Source organism: Cydia pomonella, chromosome 5 (assembly GCF_033807575.1).
Source record: "Cydia pomonella isolate Wapato2018A chromosome 5, ilCydPomo1, whole genome shotgun sequence".
NCBI lineage: Eukaryota > Metazoa > Arthropoda > Insecta > Lepidoptera > Tortricidae > Cydia > Cydia pomonella.
Window position 1 is genome coordinate 20,640,089 of NC_084707.1, and position 27,656 is coordinate 20,667,744.

General features: G+C 36.8%; 3 protein-coding genes across 4 annotated transcripts; 2 read left to right on the plus strand and 1 right to left on the minus strand.

Moving 5' to 3' along the window:
- Positions 1-40: 40 nt before the first annotated feature.
- LOC133518062 (signal peptidase complex subunit 2) lies at positions 41-3,907 on the plus strand. Its single transcript, XM_061851631.1, has 5 exons — positions 41-360; positions 613-678; positions 1,227-1,360; positions 2,271-2,423; positions 3,671-3,907. The coding sequence occupies exons 1-5, from the start codon at positions 343-345 to the stop codon at positions 3,852-3,854; spliced, it is 555 nt and encodes a 184-aa protein (XP_061707615.1). The 5' UTR covers positions 41-342; the 3' UTR covers positions 3,855-3,907.
- A 704-nt stretch (positions 3,908-4,611) lies between these two features.
- Positions 4,612-7,428, minus strand: LOC133518061 (uncharacterized). Its single transcript, XM_061851630.1, has 2 exons — positions 7,121-7,428; positions 4,612-5,853 (listed from the first exon to the last, which is right to left on the minus strand). The coding sequence occupies exons 1-2, from the start codon at positions 7,141-7,143 to the stop codon at positions 4,914-4,916; spliced, it is 963 nt and encodes a 320-aa protein (XP_061707614.1). The 5' UTR covers positions 7,144-7,428; the 3' UTR covers positions 4,612-4,913.
- Positions 7,429-7,445: 17 nt separating this feature from the next.
- Positions 7,446-22,030, plus strand: LOC133518060 (glycerol-3-phosphate dehydrogenase, mitochondrial). 2 transcript variants are annotated; one of them, XM_061851629.1, is made up of 16 exons: positions 7,446-7,733; positions 11,249-11,343; positions 12,433-12,601; positions 13,378-13,600; positions 13,868-14,031; positions 14,284-14,417; positions 14,676-14,833; positions 15,165-15,358; positions 15,721-15,915; positions 16,379-16,500; positions 16,613-16,749; positions 16,970-17,123; positions 18,574-18,762; positions 19,123-19,221; positions 21,068-21,213; positions 21,396-22,030. In XM_061851629.1, the coding sequence occupies exons 2-15, from the start codon at positions 11,251-11,253 to the stop codon at positions 21,200-21,202; spliced, it is 2,166 nt and encodes a 721-aa protein (XP_061707613.1). In that variant the 5' UTR covers positions 7,446-7,733; positions 11,249-11,250; the 3' UTR covers positions 21,203-21,213; positions 21,396-22,030. The 2 variants fall into 2 exon arrangements, with proteins under 2 accessions (XP_061707613.1, XP_061707611.1); XM_061851627.1 differs by lacking the exon at positions 19,123-19,221 and adding an exon at positions 19,680-19,778.
- The last annotated feature ends 5,626 nt before the right edge of the window (positions 22,031-27,656 follow it).

Here is a 27,656-nt window from a genome sequence, read left to right on the forward strand (position 1 = left end):
TCAGTCACTTTGTTATTTAATTTACATTTTATCGATCCCTTAATTTTTAAATAATTGCATGTGTTTTGTTATCAATATTTTCACTAAGGTTTTTTTTTTTTGTTTTCAAATTTCATTGATGTCACAAAGGCGAGCTTCATTGCCCAATCCAAAGTGCATATAATCACTACGTCAATCATTCACTCACACATTCTTCAGTACAACTCTTCACCACACTAACTAAACGTCAAGTCAAACTCAAATCGGCCGACACCGATTCGCAGTCGTGTCAAAACGACGCTTTCTGGGAGAAAATTGTTATAATATTAAACTCTAAGATATTTTTTCTTAAAACAGATCAACATGACTGAAACAACAGAGGTAATGTTATATGTAAATATAAACTCTCACTTCGTTTTTGTTTGGTTCTCTTGATTATGCATCTTTCCCGGGGACACGTCATGTTTTCCCTTCTGTAACTAAATCCACGGTGCTTGGAATAAGTTAGAAAATAAATTGCCGTCTTACGTGTTAACAAATGACGATGTCTTCTAGAGAAATGGCCGATTATTTAATTTATCTGTATCTAAAGTATATACAAATTAATATAAACAGTAATTAACATCCTTACAGGTAGTAAAAATCAACAAATGGGATGGTGCTGCGGCGAAAAATGCTATCGATGATGCGGTCAGAGAGGTAAAATATTACTTTAAATTGAATCTTTCTTCCTCAAATAATTTCCTAGACTTATTTCCAATATAGAAGTGTTAACCGTTGGCCCGCAAAACCGCAGAATACTTCTACATACAAATTCGTATTGGTTAAACTGTGAATCTCACCTTTGTTGTTTGGTACTTATTTTAGAATATAAACTAGTGGCTCTGTAGACCTTGCATACACTGAATCAACAAAATAGTTCTATATATATATATATATATAATTTTAAAGAGAACAGTCTGACAGAACATCCTATAAAGGCATTTTTGCCCAAGCTAAAACAGAGACCTTTGCTCTTGCTTAGTCAATATATCTTATACCTTTAAACGAGCTATTCTTGTATATATATATTTCGGGAATCTCAGAAACGACGAACGATTTCAATGAAATTTGCTATATGGGGGTTTTGGGGGGCGAAAAATCGATCTAGCTAGGTTTTATTTCTGGGAAAACGCGCATTTTTGAGTTTCAATATGTTTTCCGAGCAAAGCTTGGTCTCCCAGATATTATATTGGTTATATTTGCAGGTGTTAACTGGAGATCTGAAATGTAAAGAGAGCTTTGCACTTATTGATGGTCGTCTGTTCCTCTGTGCACTCGCTGTTGGTGTTGCCCTGTATGCCCTGCTCTGGGACTACTTATACCCATTCCCCCAGTCAAGGTGAGATTGTTATAATTAACTATGTATTATAGGCCCTAAGACTTTGACTTTGACAATCCTAATCATTAGAATATGTATTATTTACTCATAATCATAATTTCATAAGCTAATTGTGGGCTTTTGGATTTATGATGTCCCTTAATTGTTTAGGAATTTATAGTTTGGTTCAGGTATATATTTTTATTTTGCATAAATCTTTTATTAATAACCATACACTGCACTTGAGGAGGCAATTAGCGGGCATGTCAGTTAGTAACTTTGCAAATAAATTATTAAATTTTTGAGCTGTCAGAGTATGGTATGATTGGTATGAAGTTCTTAGTGTTTGTAACCTGGTATTTCTTCAAAATAACGCATGATTTCAATATATTGTTATACCTATCTCTCGCGTTAAGTAATGGTCCCTATGACAGTTAACTTTTATATTATACACCGTGTTTTTATTGAATTCCGTTAACTTTGGGGTATCGGTAAGTATGTTTAAGGAAACTAAATGGCATAGTTAATTTTGTAAAAAAAACTTTTTTTTGGTATTTTTAAACTATTTTTATTTTTATAAAAAGTTATTGAATGTTACATATAGCGTTGTTATAACACGGATATTACATTTAACTCAACTAAAAAATTGAAAACTGTGACATATCAATGTCATTTCGAACATCGATCGTCCGAGATAGTACTTATGTTTACTAGCAAATGTATGAACTCGTACTAAACACTAATCAATATGTAAAGTGTAAGTTACTTAATTTAAGCTCAGGGATGCACCCTTGAAATTAACGGGGAAAAAAAACACGGTGTATAAGGAAATAAAAAATAAAGAATCATCCAAAAAGCTATTTAACCTTAATTTCTTAGCATGAATATAAATAAAAAATACAATGAATCAATAACTTATTCGAAATTTTAGGCTGGTGCTAATCATCTGTGTGTCTTCCTATTTTGTGCTAATGGGCATGCTGACCCTGTACACAACTTTCAAAGAGAAGGGCATATTTGTGGTTGCCAAGGAGAAGGTTGGGAACAACACCAGAGTGTGGGAAGCCAGCTCATATGTGAAGAAGTAAGTATATAACTATTACACTTAGCCGTATAAAACATAGTAATAATTAGAGATGCAACGAATATTCGGCCATTATTCGGCCACAATTTCACTATTCGACCGTATATCGAATAGTGGCATAGTATTCGGCCGAATACCGAATTAAGACGTAGATAACGGTAAACGAGGGGTAAAGAAAGGAACAAACTACAAGTAGGCAATCAATTATTAAGATCAGTATAATTTTTCAGACTACCTTTATGTTCATAAATAGTACAAAAACATGAGAAAAAGAATACAAAATATTTTTGTTTTACACACCACGAAAACGAACGCACCGCAATTCAATACGCACTGCGTGAAGAATAAGCGCTAGGCTTGAGTCGGTCAGGACCGAAGAACTAAAAGGAATGAAATCCCACCACGGACCGAAAGGAACTAGTTCATCTTAAGCGCTCTTAATCGGTCTCGGTCCTTTAGTTCAGTAGTCGGTACGTCGGTACCTAGTAACAAATCGGTCGGGAGCGAATGATCAGAATGAGTCAAGGTCAAGAAAGTCGCTCTCTCTCTGTTTATTGGCGAGCGCGAGCAAGATATATACCTAGTCATCCTCATTCAGATCTCGAGATTTGCTCCTGAACTAAAGGAACTAAAAGAGCGAACTAGTTCGTTTGACCGAGATCGGAGCGCTCTTTTTAAAGACCGAGAGGGAAATTGCGCTTATTAAGCGCAATTTCTATCAGACTGCCTACAGCGAGAAACAAGTTGCAACTTGCACAGCGCACGCACGCACTTCATTTTAGGTAAAACTACTAGCCGAATATTCGGCTATTCGGCCGATGGCTCCGCCGAATATGTGGTATTCGGCCTAGCCACTATTCGTTGCATCTCTAGTAATAATGTTTCATAAAACCTTCATATTATAATTGTGGGGTAGGCTTTTGAGATAATATTGCAACTTTTCTCATCTAACAAAATTGAAGATGATATTTTGATGACCAGATTAACTCGACAGTCTACTCCATTAGGGCCTTAAAATAATGTATATAGAAACAATTCCATGTGACTTGTTCTTGATCGGCCAATTAAGTCAAAATTGAAGATGATACTTTGATGACCAGATTAACTCGACAGTCTATTCCATTAGGGCCTTAAAATAATGTATATAGAAACAATTCCATGTGACTTGTTCTTGATCGGCCAATTAAGTAAGTAAATTTTGTACAAGTTCCTAGAAAAAAACATCACCACCAATTAAATTTTTACAGACATGATGATAAATACAACCTGATCCTGGTCCTCCGCGACTCCAACGGCAAGTGCCGAGAAGCCTCCATCAACAAGTCCTTTGCCAACTTCATTGACACCAACGGAACAGTTGTCCAAAACCTTGTACTGACTGAAGTAAACAAGTTGTATAACTCTCTGTCCACGGAGAAGAAGGAGAAGTAATCTAAAGTTCAATCTATGACTGCAATTTCGTCTCAATAAATAATTTCTAACTATGTAATGAGTTCTGATTTAAGAATAGACTGATTTCCTAAAAAATCTTTTCTACTGTACTGTATGCTAAATCATTTTTTCATGAGTATGATGGTATACAATGATAAAGCCACCATTTTAGGGTTCCGTAGCCAAATGGCAAAAAACGGAACCCTTATGGATTCGTCATGTCCGTCTGTCTGTCCGTTTATGTCACAGCCACTTTTTTCCGAAACTATAAGAACTATACTGTTCAAACTTGGTAAGTTGATGTATTCTATGAACCGCATTAAGATCTTCACACAAAAATAGAAAAAAAAAACAATAAATTTTGGGGGTTCCACACACTTAGAACTGAAACTCAAAAAATTTTTTTTCATCAAACCCATACGTGTGGGGTATCTATGGATAGGTCTTCAAAAATGATATTGAGGTATCTAATGTCATTTTTTTCTAAACTGCAAAAATATATATGATATACATTACCATGCAAACTTCCACCGAAAATAAGTTTGAACGAGATCTACTAAGTAGTTTTTTTTAATACGTCATAAATGGTACGGAACCCTTCATGGGCGAGTCCGACTCGAACTTGGCCGCTTTTTAATTGTAAATGTATGTTTCAATATGTAAACTTAAACATGGTCTTGTTTTTCTGTCTGTATTATTATAAAAAATATATAATTTCATGATTGCTATAGGAAATAGTATACAAAAAAAAACAAGGTTGTCTACACTACACATAGTTGAGAGGTGTATTCATATTTGTCTCCACTGGGCACAGATGGGAATAGCTGCGAGTATGAATCATACCCATCTGTCCCTCTCATGTATGATGACGGTCCCGTGGGGCAGGGCCAAATGAGAATACACAATTTCAGAGGGTTTTACTAGGTGAGTACTCCTCTTAATAAGTACTTTTACAATTATTATGTGTAAATAAGTAATCTATGATAGCAGAAATTAAAAATTAGAGATTATCATGTTCAAAGTAAGAAAACAAAGTAAGGTAGACTACCAGAGATTGCTCTAACTGGTATGATGTTCTTTGTCTTCTTGTATACAGGTCTGTTTACTTTTCCTCAGTTTATAAGTTTTATGAACAACATCATCAGGAACTTCCAGAAGCATAGAAAATGTCAAATCCGGTATATTATTTTTACAAGCAAATTCCACAAGGCTGTACAGATTTTCAGGTTTGACCAGTTCCATCAACTTGGAAATGCATTCAGACTTTAGAGATTCCATAAAGTATAATGAAGAAAGAAGCAATAGAGATTGCAGGCCTTCTTCTTCATCAGGCAGCTTGCCCAAGTAAATATAGTCCTTAAAGTGTTGTAGACTGCTCAACGCAACTGCTAATCCCACACGACCATTTGAAGTGTCTTTCCAAGGTCCATTAAACATTGTTTTAAATACATCACTATGAGCGGCCAGGCATACTTTGTGTACCGCTATACTACCTTCTGCAGTGCTCAGCTGGAAATCCGCCAAGATTGTATCATCATAAAGTTTTGCGAAAGTAACTGGTTCTTTCTTAATTACACTTAAATTTATTTCTAAGTCAGTTGAAACTTTAAACTGATCCTTTGTTAGAATAACCTCTTTTTCACCAATACTTATAAATTCTAACCAGTGTTCGGTACAAGTAATCTGCTCTGAATAATTAAGTTCATTGCATGTTACTTTCAATATAACTGTGTTATGTTTAGCTGGCTCAAGTATCATAGCTGCAATCATGACAGATATTTGCACGGAATTTTCTTTTCCTGGATTGAATTTTAGGAGAGTATGATCAAATTGCAGGCACACTTCAACCATATTGTCAACAATACAGTTATAAAGCATTTCGTCCTTGTTGGGAATAGTATCAGAAGTGACATTTCGGACATGTCTTAAGTTCTCAAAATTATTCTCGATTGTAAACATAAGTTTCTGGAATGGCCCTCTCTGTAGATTCTTGGAAGGTCTGAAACATGAGAAGTAGGTAGTTAAGGGAATAAATATTTTTGTGTTTGGTTTGATCTTACGCTATCTCAAATTCTTAACATAAAAATTTAACACTGATGAATTTAATTTCATAATATAATTTAGGTATCATAGGCACAGTTTCATATCGGGGTGATTATTAGAAGTTGATGGTTTAAAATGTTTAAATCGACTTGCAAGGTTTTAATATTACATGCATAATTAATCTGTCTCTTAGGTACTTAATTACTATCACTATATGTAGTTCGTTTTTTAGCATTAAAAAAAAGGTAAACAATCTTGACGTGTTTTTTTATTGATAATTATTGCTTTAAAAAAATTATTTATATTACCTATGAAAGCAAAATAATGTAAATAATAGTATATGATTTATAATTGTTACATATTTGCTGTGACTTATTTTTAAGTTATTTTTAATAAAAAAAACCGGCCAAGAGCATGTCGGGCCACGCTCAGTGTAGGGTTCCGTAGTTACTCTTACGTCACAATAAGCTAAACTGGAGCTTAAAGTATAGTAAATTGTTAACCAAGGGATGAAACGGTACCTTTCACCCGAGTTAAACAAATAGGCAAATTTGCATAATCAGTACCTAATTAAAGTAAGTCTTTTTACTATGAAAGGAAAACTTTTTGCGATAACTCAAAAACAGCTAAATTGATCATGTCCGCTATAGTTTTCATTTAATGTCTTTCTTAAGCTCTACTTCCACGATTTTTTTCATATTTTTTGGACCTATGGTTCAAAAGTTAGAGGGGGGGGGACACAATTTTTTTTTCTTTCGGGGCGATTATCTCCGAATATATTCACTTTATCAAAAAATGTTTCTTGAAAACCCCTATTAGTTTTGATAGACCTTTCCAACGATACCCCACACTCTAGGGTTGAAGCGAAAAAAAAATTTCACCACCACTTTACGTGTAGGGGAGGTACCCTAAAAAAAATTAAATTTTTAGATTTTATTGTACGACTTTGTCGGCTTTATTGATTTATATATCCATGCCAAATTTCAGCTTTCTAGCACTAACGACCACGGAGCAAAGCCTCGGACAGACAGACAGACAGACAGACAGACAGACAGACAGACAGACAGACAGACAGACAGACGGACATGGCGAAACTATAAGGGTTCCGTTTTATGCCATTTGGCTACGGAACCCTAAAAAGACACGTCAAGATCGCCTACCTTCTTTCTAATGCTAAAAAACGAACTATAGCAAAGATAAGAGTTAAAATTAGCAACACTTACACGCTTAACGGCATTTTAGCCATAACCGTAAGTAATCAAAAGTTAACTACTTAAGTTCCGTATAATAATTTAATTCTAAATTTAATGTAGGCTTTTAAACTGTGACTGCCACAGTTGCTACAAAAAAGACACCACTTTCTAGTTTATCTTATTCTAGTTATTGTCACTAGATGGAGCTAACAACGCATTCATCATATTGTTGAAGTTCGCCTATAGATGTCGCTTGGCCTTGGCAGTGAAGTTAGTGCTGTACCAAACTGCGATTATATCAAAAGGGGGGAATGAGTCACGCTTCAGCTCGAGATCGAACGAAAATACGGTCAGTCGGCTAAACCGGGCTGGGGCGTTCAACGCCCGGTCGCGCATGAATGTCATTCACGATTAGCTAATAAGTGTTAGTTAAACTAAAACAACATCCTCGCCCTTAGTGTTATGTTAAATTACATAACATAAAAAATATAGTGAATTAAATACGGGAATTTTGTAGTGTTCATACAAAATTAACCTTTTCCGAATACGGTAACCTTGTTGTCCTTGTTAAATTGTTTTTCTAATATAACATCCGTTTAATGTTTTCTACGTAGTTTTCCTTCATACAATTTAATTGCTTAAGGTAAGTTTAAAACGAGTTCATATTAATTATCACTTCATTATTATAGCAAATATTAATTTTATAACGGGATATTCTCATTTAAGTATATTGGTATTCGCGATTTCAATCTTGTTATTGTTTCTTATCCATTAGGGGTTTGTTTCCATTCAGCTAAATTTACTTTGGTGTATGCAGGTCTAATTTAACTGAAATGCCTACTTATTGGAAATTCCATTATTTCTCGTGAAATTATTTAAGATCAAATGCCTTTTATTCTGCAAGAGAATATCTCAGCGTGAAATAAAAAAGCCTCTGCTGCCTTATGACATCATCCTACTAGGCGTTGCAAGTTGCAACTCAAGGCCTTTAATCTATTCGGTATATGGAGTTCCCTGTAAGTAACAAGTTTTATTTCTTTAATCATACTTAGAGACTGATTAGATCTATCAATATAGAAATATTGCGTGTTAAATGAATATATCTGAGTTATTGTCTTAATACTACCTACATAATGTGCTTATCAACAATAGGACCGATGGCAAATACTTCCTCCTTCCGCTTATTTTGCTTTAGGTTGGTACACAGGTTTGTACTTAGGGATTGAGTTACCTCCTAACTACCAATCCTATAATTTCCGCCATTATTAATAATTTTAATTAAACGTTAAATTATGTATTTAGGTAACACATACTTTATTTGGTGTTACATTCCGATGCCGTCGTTTGAAATATTTTGCAGCACTCGTAGTCACTAAAAACAGAACATTATAAAAGATTGATAGAATCATTGTTTAGTGTTAAAGAAGATATCAGCGGGCCTACCGCGAAAACCGAAATTCGCAAATTGCGGGGATCTTTCTCTTTTAGTCTTCGTAAGACGTAATCAAAGTGACAGAGAAAAATGCCCGCAATTGACGAATTTCGATTTTCCCGGTAGCCGCCCAGCTAACCCATTCAGCGCTACGCCCGAACTCACTAAGCAAGTATGGCGTCAGTTTAAAATGTGTCGATGTTTGCCCTGAAGTTGACTATGTGAGGGGTTTAGGTACACGTAGGGATTGGTTTTTATATTATTTAAAAGATAAATCATTACCTTTAAATCTCTACATTTTCATCATCTAGAATAAACTAAATTTTTGGCAACATTATTTTACAATATCTGGGAGATCGAGCTTTGTTCGGAAAACATATAAAAACTCAAAAATGCGCGTTTTTCCAGAGATAAGACCTAGCTAGATCGATTTTTCGCCCCGGAAAACCCCCATATAGCAAATATCATCGAAATCGTTAGAGCCGTTTCCGAGATAATACAAGAATTGCTCGTTTAAAGGTATAAGATATATCACCCATTTTTTGACTATTGTGATGACCTGATGACTTGAAATATTTTTATACGAAATGAAGTTGTCATTGTTTTGACAATTTCTAAAGGGTTCTTCCAAGCCGTTCTGAAGAAGGTGCGCTTATACTGCACATAAAAGAATAAGACACCTAAATATAATGCGCACTGTGTAGCAAACAAATACACAGCCCACAATACTTGTGCAACCGCGGCTTTACAGCTACGAGACAATTAGTTGATATTCCCTACAAGTGTCACCTGACTTCACGCGTCCGTCTCTATTAAACCGTACCGCAGTCATTATTTCGCAAGCTCACAGGCTATTTTAGTTCTGGCTACCGGCGTGGTATAAACGCTATGTATTGAACGAAGAGTATAGAATAAAGTACGTACTGATGGCATGTAAACTCGTGGTTGTCTTAAATAAAATTGGAACTGAATGCGACGAACGTCGAACGCCTGCCAACATTCACCTATCTCCGATTAGATCGAACTTTGTTATGCGGCCAACGACATTGTATTTTGGCTAAAATCTAGCGACCTAAGTAGCTGCGAACACGCATTACTGCACTACAATGTACTTTGCGGATATTATTAAACTCGCTATAATTAGGTGAGCGCGTACAATGTGTGATGCGGCCTTGAACGTTATCAGGGGGGCATGTTAGACAGACGAGTAGGAAGTGATAATCCATCTAACTAGTGAACAGATTCAGTATAGGTACTTGATAAAGACATCATATCTATACAATCTTTTACTCCTAAAGTATTTAAAACCCCATTACGGTTATACAAACAAATTGACGTAAACAGGTAGTTTAAGTGTACTAAAAAACCGGGAATAGGCGATTGTCTTAGGTACCTAACCTACTAGTCTGATTAAGTAAGACATGGGACAGCTAACCATAAACGTGACTATAAAGCCGATAATGGCAATGATGTATGAAAAATTTATTGACGCGCGGTGTAATGAACAAAGAGTAGTTTTTGTCCTTAGTAAATATATTTTTTTATCGCAAATTCGCATAACAATCACGCGCTCAAAAGCTGCTACAAAATCCCAAAATAACTCTTCCTCGAACTCTTGGCTTAAACGTAAACTATCTATACCTACCAGTACGTTGACCTTACGTTATTCAGGCATTTGGTTACGGTAATTACAGATAAGTCATGCAGTATGAGGTGATTCCTCAGATGTATATCACCCCATAATATGATGTACCTAAGCCTGCATAGGAGATAGTGCTTTATATTTTCTCTTATCACGCTAGCTAGATGTGAACATGCAACGTACGCGTGATAATTACGTGAATATCACTATTTCCTAGCGGTTTCTTAGATATCCTGCGCCGTTATCTAGATTACATTTATATACCGATGCGTATGACTACTTAGGTACCTATGGCATATACATTTTCAGTATTTAACTTACAAGGGGGTATATTTAACTGATAGTACTTAATTGTAACCTCTCCAAGTAGTAAACATCCACAGTAGGATTTATTTAAAATGACAGTACTACCTTTGTAAATGAATAAAATTAACCACCCTAGTAAAACAATTCTTTAAAATAATGCATTTAATTTTAATTGTAGTTTAAGGATTTCGTAATCAACAAGAAACTTATAGTTTTACCATCTGTTTAGCCGACAGTGGCTTAGTAGCTCAAAATACATGAACGCTGTTTTATTTCATGGGAAAGACCAGTCCAGACGGGATGATCGATTTGATCAGGAAATAAATTGACGTCAATCATCAATTTTAAATTTATGGTGATATTTGAGCGCTTTAATCTAAATTTAAATAATGCCCCGGGAATACTAGCGTCAAAAATTGGTATTCTATTGCGTCCGCACCTCCTTTTTATTGGTAATATTGGTCATAATTCGCGGTTTATTTTCGCGTTTTCGTCCACACCACCTGATTTGATCAATTTAATCAGATTGGCGAAAAAAAATTCCCGTCTGGACTGTCCTTTTAGATTAGGTACTGCATAGAAATAATCTTATATGCCGGCGAAATCGCGGACTAAATCTTATAGAAATACGTTTTATTGACAAATTATCTAATACTCAGTTTAAGGTTTAAGTTTTGTAAAAGGGAAAATTTCCACCTTGGGCATATGTCCAAACATCCATCATTATTACGCCCAGCCACTTTGACAATAACAATAATTCCAATCTTTTGAATTCCAGTAATGTCACGAAGAAGATTACTAGTTGGTGGCGCCACAGGCGTCGCCGGCGCAGCACTAGCAGCATGGGCTCTCTCCGCAGATGACTCACCCGCCGTAAGTAACGAGGAAACCCTCGCGACTCGCGACCATAGATAACGCTCGAGTAGCAACCGAAATAGAGCCAATATCTTATGCTTATCTATGTTGACGCATTTTTAATTTAAGTAACGATTGTGAAATAAAGTTGTAAGGTTACTAAAAGTTATGTTCATTAGGGACTTACCTGAGTAATTTCATTTTATTTCATGAATACTACACACTTCCGAGTAGAGTGGGACCACGCTAAGTTTTTATGCCAAGTGGTAGACCAAGTATGGAGCATATAGGGATAGGCATTCTTACTGCCAAGTTTGTGCAAAGTTAGCGTGGTCAAAGTCTACCTAACTTGGATTTATTTATGTAGGATTAAGGTCTGAATGATCTTCAAGACTATATTGGTGTCGCGACCTATTAGCAAGTGGTGAATCAATGTATACTGGGTGTTTATTTAGTCACTTACAATAATTTACGGGCGGAATATATAGGTCACACTGAGCAAATTTTACTATGTAACCAACCTCGAAACAGGGAAAAAAAAATTACTCTCACATAGAAAATGTCAAGGTCAGAGAGCCAAAATGTATGAAACAGCCATTGTTAGGGTTCCGTACCCAAAGGGTTAAACGGGACACTATTACTAAGACTCCGCTGTCCGTCTGTCATCAGGCTGTATCTCATGAACCGTGATAGCTAGACAGTTGAAATTTTCACAGATGATGTAACAACAAATACTAAAAAGTACGGAACCCTCGGTGGGCGAGTCCGACTCGCACTTGTCCGTTTTTTTTTGTATAGCCAATGTGTAGTTATTGTACTACTCTTTTATTTTACGTATACATACCTACTCACAACTCATCACACATTCTTAATAACAGTCAAGACGCAATGCAATTTCTTTTAATCCAAATTTTGTAACTATTCGTACGTGTCAGGCTTCACACATTTGAATACCTACACTATTAATAGTGTCCATTGTTTATATATTAATCAAAAGACGTAGTAGGTACATAAAAGTAGATAAACTATTGCTGCCAGATAGTCACGTGTCAGCAATCAATTAGTAAACAATAACAACTATTATACCTACCGGGCATTCCATTCCAGATTTGGTATAAGCCATCAACGGTTTCGGCCAAGACTGAACGCAAGAAGAGACCGTTGCCGTCCCGAACTGAACAGGTCGCCAGCTTACAAGGGGGGCATACTTACGATGTGCTTATCATTGGAGGAGGTGCCACTGGTGTCGGCTGCGCTTTGGATGCTTGCACAAGAGGTTAGGAACATAAACAAAGTTTTATCGTGGTTTTTGTGTACTTCTCGTCAATATGCTAGACTAGCAGTTTGTAGATACAATGTGCCGAATGTGTGATTAGTCCTAGGTCGGACAAATTACTTGCTTATTATAAGGCGTTTAATACTCTCTCTACGCGCGGGCTGTTGTTGTTCGTATAGGCAAGGTCACCTTGACCTAAGATAGCAAGCTCGTATGACTCTTATGTATGTGAGTGCAATGAGCCAGATCCGTAGTCAGTCCAGCCAGAACACAACGTATATTTAGGATGCTCCTCATTAGAGGGGCCCCGGGTGTTTCACACTCAATACATAGGTTTGCACACGAGGTTCAAAACCCCGAGGCATGTTTATAAGGACACAGATATTAATTGTCTTTCTCATTTTACAGAAAACCTTACGTTAACTCACATCATTTTACTATCATTCATATTATTAAAGTTTGTCTGGAAGAGATTGAGATTTTTAGGGATAAGGCCGCCTATTATTACTTGGTTCTATATTCCTTTAAATTTATTTGTAGTGTTACACCGTATGTTAAATGTATAATTATTGGTGCAATAAAGAATACTCGTATTTACTTATTGATCACACTGTAAATAACTGATGATGTCTGATTTGATGAGTGTAGTCTGATAAACCTAGTATACCTATGTAATAATATTTATCTATAAGACTAGCTAGAGCTAACGTTGGCCATATTTTTTTATTTTATTTTACAGTACGAAAATCGTACTTAAGGCTTCATCTCAATTTCAGGTCTCCGTACAGCCCTCGTCGAAGCCGATGACTTCGCCAGCGGCACCTCCAGCCGCAGTACCAAACTTATCCATGGCGGTGTCAGATACCTACAGAAAGCTATCATGCAGCTCGACTACGACCAGTACAAGATGGTGAAGGAAGCGCTGCACGAGAGAGCTAATATGTTAGAGGTGGCGCCGCATTTGACCAGGCCACTACCAATTTTGTTACCGGTTTATAAGTTAGTATAACCTTTTATCGACCGTCCCACAACGACCCATGCTACCGCGGAGTAGAGTGCTATCTACTTAAACTAACAATTTCTTTCGTGTCTTAGCATTCCTTTACTATTTTGCAAATTCCGATCATCTCCTGTGTTCGTTAAATGAAAGTTGCCTTTCTTTGGCAAATTAGTTTTAAGAATAAGAAAGTTTCTATTGTTCACAGCGTAAGTATACATACCTATCTGTAGATGATGATTCATTGTACAATGATTTTGTTTTTCTAGATGGTGGCAAGTACCCTACTACTGGTTCGGTATCAAAATGTACGATGTGGTAGCTGGCGACAGGAACGTGAAGAGTTCCTATTATCTGTCCAAAAAGAACACATTGGAACTGTTCCCCATGTTAAAATCTGATAATCTCTGCGGTGGCATCGTATATTATGATGGTGAGAAGTTGATAATGATTTAGAGAACCCTTTCCAAGTTTTTAAACCTTTTAGGGTTATCAATTAGTGAAATCCCATATCGACCTGTGGCGCAGTTTATGAATTTAATCGATATGTCAATAAAATTCGTTTTACTGAAGCCACAGCCAGGCTACGATACATTCAAACTTCATCCACCAATTATTTTGCTTTGCGGATAGCATATCCAATGTCAATTTGCTGTAGATCAGTAACTTAATGTAATTTTTTCAGGCCAACAAGACGACGCTCGAATGAATCTGGCCATCGCGCTGACTGCAGCTCGGCATGGTGCTACAATCGTTAATCACGTCAGCGTCACCAAGCTGCACAAGACTGCAGGAAAACTCAGCGGTGCTAGGGTTAAGGTAAATCATAATATTTAATCACATATGAGAACAGGCATCGTGTAAACTTTTGAGGTAACATGAAAAGTCATTTAGGTATCAAAATTATTCTTATCTTAAATGCAAATAATTAGCAGCTAAAACTTTAAACGGAAGTTAGAATAAAGTCTAGTATCGAAATACTGCTGGCTTAAACTGTAGTTTTTATACGTTCCCCAACTAACGCTCGAAAGGAACAAGTTTACAAATGTACTAAATTTTGCTGACGATTAATTCCAGGATGAGATTACCGGTAAGGAATGGGATGTAAAAGCAAAGTGCATCATCAACGCGACCGGCCCCTTCACCGACAGTATCCGCAAGATGGACGAGCCCACGGTTAAAGAGATCTGTTGTCCTTCCAGCGGAGTTCACATTGTCTTGCCTGGTTATTACAGGTAATACAAATTAAAGCAAAAACATGCGTGAGTGCCGTGGAACACTCGGTTGGAACAAAGTCAAGGAGGGTCATGACGAAAACTCATGGCGGAATTCAAGTGTTAACGCCCAACGTGGAAATAATTTTGCTACCATGTGACACATAATGCTTTTCAAATTACATTATAAATATCAAATAATTATGACTCCCATCCGCCAAGTCCGAACGGTTCGATACGGAACTTCGTTCCAATAAGGGTGATGTTTATATTCGTGGTGCAAGTTTAGTTCAACTGTGCATCATCGAAATATTGACGAAAAAGTCTAACAAAAACTGTTAACTCTCCTCAGCCCCGAACATATGGGCCTCCTAGATCCGGCCACATCCGACGGTCGCGTTATTTTCTTCCTGCCCTGGCTGAAGGGAACCATCGCGGGGACCACCGACATGCCCTGCAAGGTCACACACAACCCCAAGCCGACGGAAGACGAGATTCTGTTCATCCTCACTGAAGTCAAAAACTATCTCAATCCTGATGTTGAAGGTATTTATTTAGCAGCTTTTAGTTGTTGTAGAACCACGTTCTTAATCTAATTGTTTTTTTTTTCCTTCTTGTCATCAAGCTTTATTAGCATTTTTGTATTTACGAGTATAAACCTTCAGGTGAAGCTCATGAAATGAAGGCATTCAACCTTATTGCTCTAAATTATCAAGGCATTTACATATAACATTACGTTCCTAAGGGAGGTCCACAAATGTCGTGTGGGCTCAAAACTTTCTAGATTTTAGGGTTTTACTGCTGCAGGCGGCGTATACCCTTAGGAATTTTAGAGGGAGGGGGCTGTGATTAATAAGTTTTATATCACAAACAAACCCATCGTTATAGTACTGATAAATTAATTCCAGTCCGTCGCGGCGACGTACTCTCAGCATGGTCCGGCATCAGACCCCTAGTCTCCGATCCCAACAAGGAGGACACACAGTCTCTGGCCCGTAACCACATCGTGCACGTATCCAAGTCCGGCCTCGTCACCATTGCGGGTGGCAAGTGGACCACGTACCGTGCTATGGCGGCTGAGACCATCGACGCTGCTATCGAAAGTGAGTGATAAGATTCAAAGATGGATATTTTCCAGTCTAAAAATCCAATTTGTGATTTGATTAGTTCAGCCGGATACAAAATTAACTCAAAATATAGCCTTTATTATATATGTTGTACTTTCGGTATCTTCTAGAAATTTTAATAATAAAACTTCCGTGAGTTTTGAATTCTAGAAATTATCAGAAATTTATCTCAAATGCCGGCAACGCACTTACAACCCCTCTGGTGTTGCAGGTGTAGGGCAGCGGTAATTGCTTACTATCAGGCGATTCGTCAGCTCGTTTGCCTTCTATATTCTATATAAAAAAATATAAGTTCAACACGCTGCAGTTCTATAGTACCATTAATTGATAGTAACTCTTAAATATAAAGGGAAGTAAGTCACTGCCTTATTTGAAGCTTTTCTTCGACCCATTATGAAATAGGTAACTACTCGTTACGTAAAAAGCCGTTATATTTCAGGCGCTAACCTGAAGCCGCTGTTCCGCGAGTGCCAAACCGACGGATTCCTCATCGAAGGCGCCCACGGCTGGACCCCCACCATGTACATTAGATTAGTACAAGATTTCGGCCTGGAGATGGAGGTAAGAGTGGAAAGCACACCGAGCGACTAGTAGATGTAACTGCTGTTGTATAGCAAATTGTCATAATCATAATCTGTCAAAGTAATATGCAACTTTTTTGCATTTATTTCAGGTAGCACAACACTTGGCCAAGTCATACGGTGACAGAGCGTTTGCTGTTGCTAAGATGGCCGCTATGACCGGCAAGAGATGGCCTATCATCGGCAAGAAAATTCATCCAGAATTCCCTTACATTGATGCTGAAATCAGGTTAGAAACAATTGTCTCATTATTTCGTGAAACCACATGCACATGACAAGATGTCTACGGTCACGTTCCTCAACGTACAAGCGACCGTAAAGCTAAAGCCATAATCTCATATAAACGGAATAAAAGCATCATGATTTGAACGCATCGAGTCTTCCCACTTGGAATAGTCCAGCTTTGTGAGTTTTCAACTCGCTACATAAGTAATATTCCGTGTTTACAGATATGGTGTCCGCGAGTACGCGTGTACATGCGTGGACATGCTCGCAAGACGCCTACGGCTCGCGTTCCTCAACGTACAAGCGGCTGTAGAGGCGTTACCAGTTGTCGCCGACATTATGCAGGAGGAACTGAAATGGAGCAACGACGAGAAAAAGGTAGGCCAATAAAAATAACCTTCTTAGATGTTTTCTTTATCTTCATCGTCAGATGTGTTTCAAATCTACAGCTCGCGTTCCTTAAAGTACTAGCGACAGTAGATGCGTTACCAGTATTCGCTGAAAATGCAGGACTTTCAGTGGAGCAATGAAGGTAGTACAACCATAAAAATATCTTTATCATCATGCATTAAGTCTACGGCTCGCGTTCCTTAACGCACAAGCGACCGTAGACCAGTGGTTGCGGACATCATGCAGCAAACTCAAAGGTAAGATAACGATAAAAATGAATCCGATTTGAATAGTATTTATCTGTCATAATTATCACGTGCATCAATGCACATAATCTTGACTCTGATATGATTTTGGTTGTATGCTTCTTCATCTTCTGGCCTTATCCCATTTTTATTTGGGGTCGGCTCTCCTAATCAATTTTCTCCAGTTATATCTGTTCCGGGTCGTCGTTGAGTCTATATTCTTATTCTCTAGGTCTTTCTTAACTACGGAAATCCATGTAAGTCGGGGCGTCCACTCTTTTTCGGTTCTTTCATACATTCGAGCACCTTTCTAGTCATGTGGTCCTCCGGCCTTCTCATGACATGACCATACCATCGGAGTCGTGTTTCTGTTAGCTTGTCCTGTATGGGTCTTATTTGAACGAGCCTCTGATGTAATGTAACGGTTCGGTACTTTGTCCATGAGTGTCACTCCTGCAGACCACCCAAGCATTCGCATTTCAGCGACGTGAAGTTGGTCGGATTGTTGCTTCTTGAGAGGCCAACATTCTACACCATATAACATTGCTGGTCTGACAGCAGTTTTGTACACTTTGCCCTTTATGCGGATGGGCATCCTCGGGTCACAGAGTACTCCTGTAAGCTCCCTCCACTTTTGCCAGCCCGTACTTTTACGATGCACTACGTCGTTGTCAATGTAACAGTCACTAGTTATTACACTGCCTAGGTACTTAGTTTTGTACGGTTTTAAGCGCAGTATTTTGTAGGTGTAAAGTGTGATTTTGGTTGTATTCGTGTTCGTTATGACCGACTCGCATCTATCTCCTTCATCCCTTTCTTAATATTCTGGTTCTGTTTTTCTACGTTTGTATCAAAGTTCGTTTATTTTTTGTATCAAGAACACCACTAGTTTTGATATCAGCTCAGTACTTAATTATATGTGTGGAGTGGGGTCCATTCAATACAGTTTTACTTACTACCTTCTTATTTTTTCTTCCTGTTACTCTATTGGGTTGTATGACTTATAATGTTCAAAGTTGTTTCTACCTGGGAAGTTTGGGTCACCTCTTCCCACCAAGATTTGTATTAATTTTGTACAAGGACTTTTAATTAGATTATTAGTGTTTGTGCATTTCTGGCAATAGCGTTACAAATACAAAATCACTTCTAACAAATTTCATCATTGAATATTGATCACAATTTAACACTTTCAGAGGCAAATCAAAGAAGCCAACGAATTCTTATCCAACGAGATGGGTCAACTCGTCAACCGTGCCAGTCGCGATAAGATCCCCATCAATCTGAGCAAGGACGAGATCCAGACATACATCAAGCGGTTCCAGATCATTGACGCCGACAGGAAGGGATACGTGTCTATCAACGACATTAGGAGGAGTCTTAAGGTATCGTGATAGAGTTCATTATCATTAACGGAATTTCCCTGGAATTAAGGATTCAAAAGAAAAGGATTCGAAATGTTAATCAAGTAATCCTTCTTTTGAACATTTTGAAATCCTTACAAATTTAGTTTTTATTTAAAGTAATTAAACTGCGTTCAAGAAACTTACGTCACACTAAAAGATATTTTTTTTAAAGAAAGACCTGGAAATATTAGTATACTTTGAGCTGAGAATGACAAGATTGTTGCACCATTTTTTCTTTCAAGTAACTATCAAGGGAGAAGAGTTTGTTTTGGTCTTATAACATTGGTAGGTATATTAACAGAAGACCACTTGTAAATTTTCTTACCACAAATGTTATAGAGTATGGGTCTGAAGCCGACCGACGCAGAACTAAGCGCCCTTCTGTCCGAGATAGATCTGACATACCACGGGCAGATGGAAATACAGGACTACCTTCAGGTAGAGGGGAGAAAGATACTTTAGAGGATAGTATGTCTGTGTCGTCTTTGGGAATATTTTTCACAGATAGTGTAAAATAATAGATATTGAACTGTGCTATATGGAACTCGTATTTGATTGTGCTCAAAACACAATAAAATCTCCATACAAAGATTAACTAGTAGTCAGTCGACTCACGAGATGATTTTGGAGAGCGCGTGTCTGACTGAGGCTAACTAAACTACGGTAAAGTTCACATTCTATCGTGCATAATCAACTAATCAATAAACAATTTTATCAGTTTTTAAAACGAGTACTCAAATCTTTGGAAAAGATGCACCGTCTTGTAATCCAAGATGTTTCCTTCATGTTCTGCCATTGTCTATCTTTTTTCCATGATGTGGCAAATTGACAAGTTCCGTATAGCATGGTGTTCGCTTCTCATGTCCATGTTGCTTGATTCCGGAGCGTTTCCACAGGCGGGAGGCGAGGAAGTCACCGGGGAACAGTTGCACGAAATTCTGAAAGAGATCGACACTAACATGAACGGCCAAGTCGAGCTCGACGAATACTTACAGGTCCATATCTAGAGTGTTTTAAATTATATTTTTGCTAGGCCTTGCGGGCCGTTTTAATTTGCTATTAAGTAAATGATTTTGCTCGATTTGTTGTATAATCTAAATAACACGAGGCATTTTGTACGTAGTATACTTAACGTAAACCTTTGTGACTAAAAATCTGGTCACCCACAATGAAATTTCAGTGTTTAAATCGAAGTTAATATACTCGTATCTACAGCTTTCTTTTGGATAATTAATATAGCAAAAGCAATCTCTCCATTGCGTTTCGTATACCATCGACAAAGGCCTAGCTAGACTAAAAACTTTTTTATTTAAGTGCAATGTTTCTAGGACAATTTTTTTAATTTGAATGATCTTGCTAAGTGTGGACTATTTATTATAACATATATCGTTTGTCTACTTCTTCTAAACGATTGTCATTTTCTTTCTTACTGCTGCTATGTCGCTTGCCGTGTCTTTATCATACTGCATGAGCCATGAACTATCCCACAACCGCATGTAAAGTTTAGTACCTACCTAATCATATTAACAATTATGAATAACTAACAATTTCCATTTTACACTGAGGTTCTAATTATTCTAACTTAATAATTTTTTTTAAATTTGTGATATTCATAACTCAATTTATTTTATATTTCTTGCTAAATGGAATTATATTAAACCTACTGAAAAAAGCATATCTAATGATAAAATACCAATTAATTCGAACATTTATGGGCACGTATTACCATAAATGGGTTGTAAAATTGTCATTTGCTCCCTGCAGAGAATTCCTTTGACAGATCCTATAAAGAACTCTAATTAGCGCGTCCACATTTTAAGTAATTTAAATTAATAAATTCACTGACAAAGTGTTCAAATTCCATACCATATTTGAAAACGTTTTGTCATTGAGTATGACGAAATTGACGAGACTTTGAACCCATTTACTCGTATTTAAATTTTAATACTGCTTTTATATAATCTGCCAAATTATCCTCAATAAAAGGCGGCAAATTAGGAAATTCTCTTAAATAAATTATGTAAAATGTTTTAAAAATATAGATGATCCGCTTTAAGAACCAGACCAGTGTCGCATATACTACTGTTCTGTACTAGGATAGGATGCTTTAGACTAGAAAAACATATAATATATATAGCAAACTCGCCTGTTTCGACCAAATATTACTTGTAATATTTTTCCTAGTCTACTTCAGACACGGATTTAAGCGGATCATCAAGATGTTGGATACATCAGTACAAAATGTATAAATATATCCCTGTACTAACACTTAATTGAACGACAGATGATGTCGGCTATCAAGTCCGGCCACGTAGCCTACTCTCGATTCGCGCGCATGGCCGAGATGGAGGAGGAACATCACGAAAAGGAAATGCTGAAGAAAATGATCACGGTCGACAGAAGCGGTGGGGGATTGTAAACGTTCATATCGTAAGTATTTATATGTATTTTTGTGAAACACATGAATGCCGTGTTGTATCGCACTAGGCACATGGCTCTCGCTCCCTTCATCAACCCGAAAATCCTCAGGGCTTGCATGAAGATTGCAGAGCTGTTTGTTGTAGTTTTTTTAATTGAAGGGCACAAAGCACTAATAGAGTATTTTGTTGCAGATCCAAGGCGTATCTAACCCAGTCATAATTATTATTTAAAATCCCAATGAACCCTCACTACTCTTTAAATTTAGTTTTGGTTTGACCAACACATTAATTTATATTTAGCTTTTAGATTGCATTATGTTGAACTCAAATATTTGATTCTAGCTAAAAGCAACAGATCATTATTTTAGTAGGTACTTACACAAATGTAATTTATATTTTTATTTACAAAGACAAAATTGTAGTATTAGTATAGGCCCTTAGAAATTATTTATATTTCTCTAGGATTTTTTGATTGTTTTCAAGTATTTTTTTAACTATGTGAATACTTCTTCAGCAATAATAAATGATACCTTAACTCTTATATAAGTATTTACATATACATATGATTTAAAAAAACTACGATTGACAAAAAATCTGTTATCAATTTAATATTTTTATTAAGGTCCTCTCATTTTCGAAAAGTTTTACATTAATAAAAAGTTTATTTTATAATCATATATAGGAAATAAAAAATATCATGTTAATGTTTACATACCCACAAATAGCTTATGAATTAGTGTACTGAAATATGTTAAGTTAAAAACAATTTGAAAAAGATCTTTATGTATTATAAACTGTGCAATTTAATAAATCAATTTGAAATCAAGCGTTTGTGTACTTTATTAATGTTCCCAGATTTACTAGGTACTGACCTATATAATAAAAATTGAAATATGAGGTACTTACGTAATTTTTTTAATTATTGGAAAAAGGTAAGCATCTGACTGCAATCTCACCTGATGGTAAGTGCCGACGCAGTCTAGGATGGAGCATGCTTAAAAGTTGTCTATTTTATTTTATATGGCAACAATTTTGGCTATCAAGTAATACATACTTCTTTAATTGCCAGGTGGGGTTTTTAATTTACCCCCTTTAAATAATTGTAACACGACTCCCTGACCGAACTATCAGCTTATAGTATGAATACAGTTATTAACCTTTTGAACGCCAGACGACAAAGGAACATGCCGTGCCCCGGACGCTGGCTATCACGATTATTTAAGCGAAATTGAACTTTACAGAGTCCCGCGTTACTCCCTATTGCATTGGCGAAACTGTCGGCTGTAGCCCTTGTTGGCGTCCTTGGCAAGTCATTCAGATGTCGGCCATAGCCGACGGTGGCGGTCAAAGGGTTAAGGATATAATTAATAAAATAAATATATATACCTACGTTAACTACTTACTCGTAACTCGTAAGTCAGATAACCGAAGCAGGCAAAAGATCCTAATTTTGCAACATCTGATTATAAAAGGATACAATTTATGAAATTCATGTGTATATTACAATGTCAACAATCACAGCGTACTAATTAACAATTAGGTATTTAGGAAAATTGGGAATAACAAAACATCAACGATATAGACAAACTTAAATCTGAAAGCAAAGCTTCTTTCAAATCTGAGAAAAGCGTACCTACTTGTTCTATTTAGCAACACATCTGTCAAAATAGATAATATCATTTCCCATGTATGTAAAATGCTCTAAAAATAAAGTGCGTAAAAAGGAATTGTGATGTAACTGATTTGATTGAATCATTTAGTTTAATCATAGTGAGCTCTACGACAATAAAATGTGATACCTCAAATGGTTACCTCAAATTTTAAAAATATATGCGCCAATGCCTAGAGTACTAGCCATAACAAAATTTAATTTCGCGCCATTTTCTACTAATAAATTGGTCTGTCATGGATATATTTACTGTCATGTTGCAGCGTTTCCATCATCAGAATTTAAATAAATGTTGCATTTAACCCTTAATTTTGTAATTTTCGTCACCCTTTTTATTTTCTCCTAACCAGAAGATCTATTAGGACTATTGAGAGTCGAGGAGGCTTGAACTCACTACCTACCTTGACTTTTTGTGCTAAATTAAGGGAGACATCTAACGGCAGACAAGTAAACTAAATTTATCGCCGTACTGCTACCATCTACATCACAATCGGCTTACTAGCACTACTTGAATTCATACTCGATATGCACCGTTCACACTACTTTACACAGATGGCGCTGTACAAGCTGAATCGTAAAATTAACTTCTACAAGGTTATTTAAATATTGAGTCATTGAGCATATCGAAGCACTGGAATTGTTTATTTTTTATGAATAATTTTTCACTGACCGGTTATTTTTTTCTGGCTGGACAAAATGATAGTAGTGCTTATGACAATTCATTACAATTCTGACTTAATCGTAATTTATTATAAGATAGGTGCTTGGAATTTAGCGTTTTTCAAATATAAAATTACAGTGCTGATGTTTTATAAAGAAACTAAGCGGTCTGGTAATTGTACATTCTTCATAAATCTGTTAAAGCAAATTGGCGGGAAAAAGTTATGATGACGCGTGGGCTGCACAACGTAGGGCGGCGGTTACGCCCCCGCGGCGTGCTGTCGCGGGCGGGCGGTGGGTGGGAGCGTCTTTTGCGTTCTTGCGAATTTTAAATAATGATCACAGAAGGGGGCCACTACGCAGGGTGAAGAGACGAGGGATTGACGGGCAAACAATAGTATTAGGGCGACTGTAGTGATCAAAAGGAGGATCCGTGGACCGTGGCTTTTTAGTACAAATGTTGATCGCTTTTATTGATACTAAGTTTGTTTGGTGGGAGCCGTAACGTTTATTTATACCCATACCATTAATCAAACTAAATACTCATACACCCTTTGCCAACGAACTAGTACCTAGCGTAAAACACTCGTATTGTCTTTAACGTTTATGCTTGGAACCAATCTACCAATGCCAACATGTTTGTAAAGAATAAATAAGTTTTCAACAACGATTCGTCGTCAACATAGTACTATAATATTTTTAGCATAACTGGGCTGGGGTACGGTGACAGATATCATATCCATACAATTTATAGGATTCAGTCTTAAAACGCACAATATGTATTGAGATGATAGCTGACACCGTACTTAAGCTATGTGAATAACCTTGTTTAAGTTGTGATACCCAACATGTGGTATGTTGATTATAAAAAAATAAAAAATGTTTAGCAACAAAAAGTGCGATTGAGAAAACAACTCCTTCCCTTGAAATTGGTCAAATCGAATCAAAACAATATAAGATGAAGTAACCGAACAAAAGATATTACCTTCATATTTAATATCGACGTCAGTATACGGCCAAGATGACTCAGATAATATATTTAAGTACCTACCTTAAATCACGTTAACGTTATACATGACTCTTGATAGAGTATTCAAACTTAAAACATCCTTAATATCGTTCAAGGTTTCTTATAAGTATTACAATTCATTCATAAAATGGACAGTACTTATATTACCTAAAATAAATCACCTTCGAAGTCACCAAACATACGTAACTTACTATAACTATCTCTAAGATACTATAAAACCGGCGTCACCTTATAGGAAAAATAAAAGGTTGTTACCCCGGATGTAAGCATCGTGCATGATTAATCGCATCGTGCGTCGAACAAGACACTCGAGAGGGCTCATTGCGGTGAGCTTGCTTTCGCACTTCTTCAATACTTGCCCTGACGGTGACGACACATGACGCCAATGACATGTATGGAACCAATTTGTTTAGGTTAATATTTTAATTAGTCCGAGATGCATCGTGAGAGCTAGGGCGTGTCCGGGTACGGGGGGCGGGTGGCGCGGGCGGTTCGGACCGCCCACCGTCACTTCCACTTCCGCTAGCACGTAAGCCTACCGGACATTCAGCAACCCTCAGGTGGTTGATAATGATGCTACAGTCATTTGACCATTGGTAGTCCTGATCATAATTTGACAATCGTGAACAATTGATCAGTAGCACTTTTTCTCTACACCCATTCTATCTATTCTATTGAATAGTCCCCTATATTCTGTTGTTAGGAAGAAACAATAACTCACAATTCTCTGGACGTTATATATGTTATTTGGGTTCAAATCAAAACATTGCTTAGTGCAATGTTTAATTCAAGGGTTGAACAGATTGGTACTTATCACTTATGGTAATGTAACAGAGCTCAATATTTGTACTACTTACAGTGTTCTAAAATAAACGGTACATAGATGATGGTACAGATAAAGATACACGGATGGACGCAGGAAGTGCAGGAACTTTCTGATGTAATGTCCTTAACAAGTAGAGAGTGGTAGTGGTATGTTATCGACCACTGACTGGACCGAAGTATGTGCAAAGCAAAGAAGATACTCGTAGTATTGATAGGTCGGTATCATAATCGATTTTATAATCGTAAGCAAACGCTGATAATCTCGTATGCCTTATTGCATCCCTGAAGAGTGAGTGTTATTACCTTTTAAAAGTTCTCACGTTAAGAGGGGGCTCCCGCAAACATTCAGTTTTTATTTTGGAGGTCTCCGGTTTGACTCAGGCAATATGCTTTCGTTTATCTGGATGTCTACTACAGGTCGCAATTCTCAACAGGTCTCATTCTCTCTCGTAAAATTTTGTGACCAGGTTCAGTAGTTACATAAACATTTTCTGATGTTTCGTTTTTGGAAAATGTTCAAAATGTAAATTTTGGCATAAGAGACTTAAATTCCATTGGCGTCCATGGCACTTAAGGCCATTGTGAGAATGAAGTAAGTAAGTATGTTTGTTCTTACATGGTTTAGCTTATCAATCTTATCGCGAAGTCTACAGCTCACAGAACCACTACATATTTTATTCCTTTCTTATTTCCTGGTTTCGCGCCTCTTAAGGAAGATTGATCTTCTTTTTTTAGTTAATGTTCTTATTCCATCATAACTGATTATCATGATTAGTGATCGTCGTCCGTGCACGCATGACTGTGTTTCGAGCTCTATGCAATCTGGTTTGCAGACGTGTATCCGACATCACAGAAATTTTCAGATGCTTGTATATGTTTTCCAGTCTAGCTGGCTGCTATCAGCCAGGCCCTTCAGCTGCTATTGCAAGATATTGAAGAAAAAGGAACAACTGACTGTCTCTACACTTAAAAATGTCGTGGCAGAATTTAAAACCTAGAATTGACAAATTTTCAATTTGTCTATTAGGTAGACTACTAATGAAAACAAGAACTTGTTTCCGCAGTTTTTTGGTATAAAATGCTTACGAAATTATTTAATATTTATTTAATTAAACAAAATAAGTAGAAACAAGTAGTCAATTCATAGTTCGTGATCAGCAACGCAGGCTTCGTTAAGTGGACAGTAAACAAATCAGCTACAGGCTTCGTACTTTAAATAATATTGTAATCTCCGAAAGCTACTAGGATTTATTTCATTTATATCCTCCTTACCTACTATGTTACATAATGGGGGAGTGTTTTAATTCTGATTTTCATTTTACGAACAGATTAGAAGGGCTTTCGAAACATATACAATGTGGCCAAAAAATATGTGCATTCCCGCTGCCAGGGAGGTTTTGGGATTATACTGAGCAACTTTTACTATCGGACCAACCCCGAAATCGCGAAAAATTTTTTTACCCTCCCAATCTCCCATAGAAAATGGACCAGCTGAAATGTATTAAACAGCCAGAATTTTTTTTCGCGATTTTGGGTTTGGTCCCATAGTAAAAGTTGCTCAGTATAATCCCAAAACCTTTCTGGCAACGGGAATGCACTTTTTTTTTGGCCACCGTGTATAGAGTAGGGTTTTTACAATGTTAGCCGTTATAAAATAAAGTGCATTATATAAGTAGGTAGGTACTATGAATTACTAGAGATGTTTATTCAAGCAAAATTTGTGTACTCTTTAAAATACTGCATCATTGAAATAGGTACAAGGATATTACTTTATGCTTACATCCTCAAGAGGACTCTATCAATCTTGATTACAATCTTTCAAGATAAAGTTAGGCACGCAGAAACTCGTTCTGCGAGTTGTCCTTTTCGAAACCCAGTGCAAGAGCATGAATGAATGTTCTTGCGCGGCTGGCATTCAGATAATGGGATTGGCGTAGGAGGCGTAAATTCTAACTTTACTGGCTTTTATCCGTATTTTGGCATCAACTTACAAAACAAATGAGAACGTTATAACTTATAATTAAATTATAATGCCATAATTCTTGAAACAACGGAGTTGTTTTTTAACAGTCCATTGAATAATTAGTTAGCGCAAACAGCATCACGTCACGCTTCTGTCGCATGAAATACCACCACGCGTCGCATCAAAGTGCCTACACCCATAATAGAACTAAGTAAAATTAACAACGGGTTATAAATTAAAAAGCTACAGCAATGAGCCTTATCTGACTGTAATACGATTTAATATTGGATAACAGCTCTACCATTC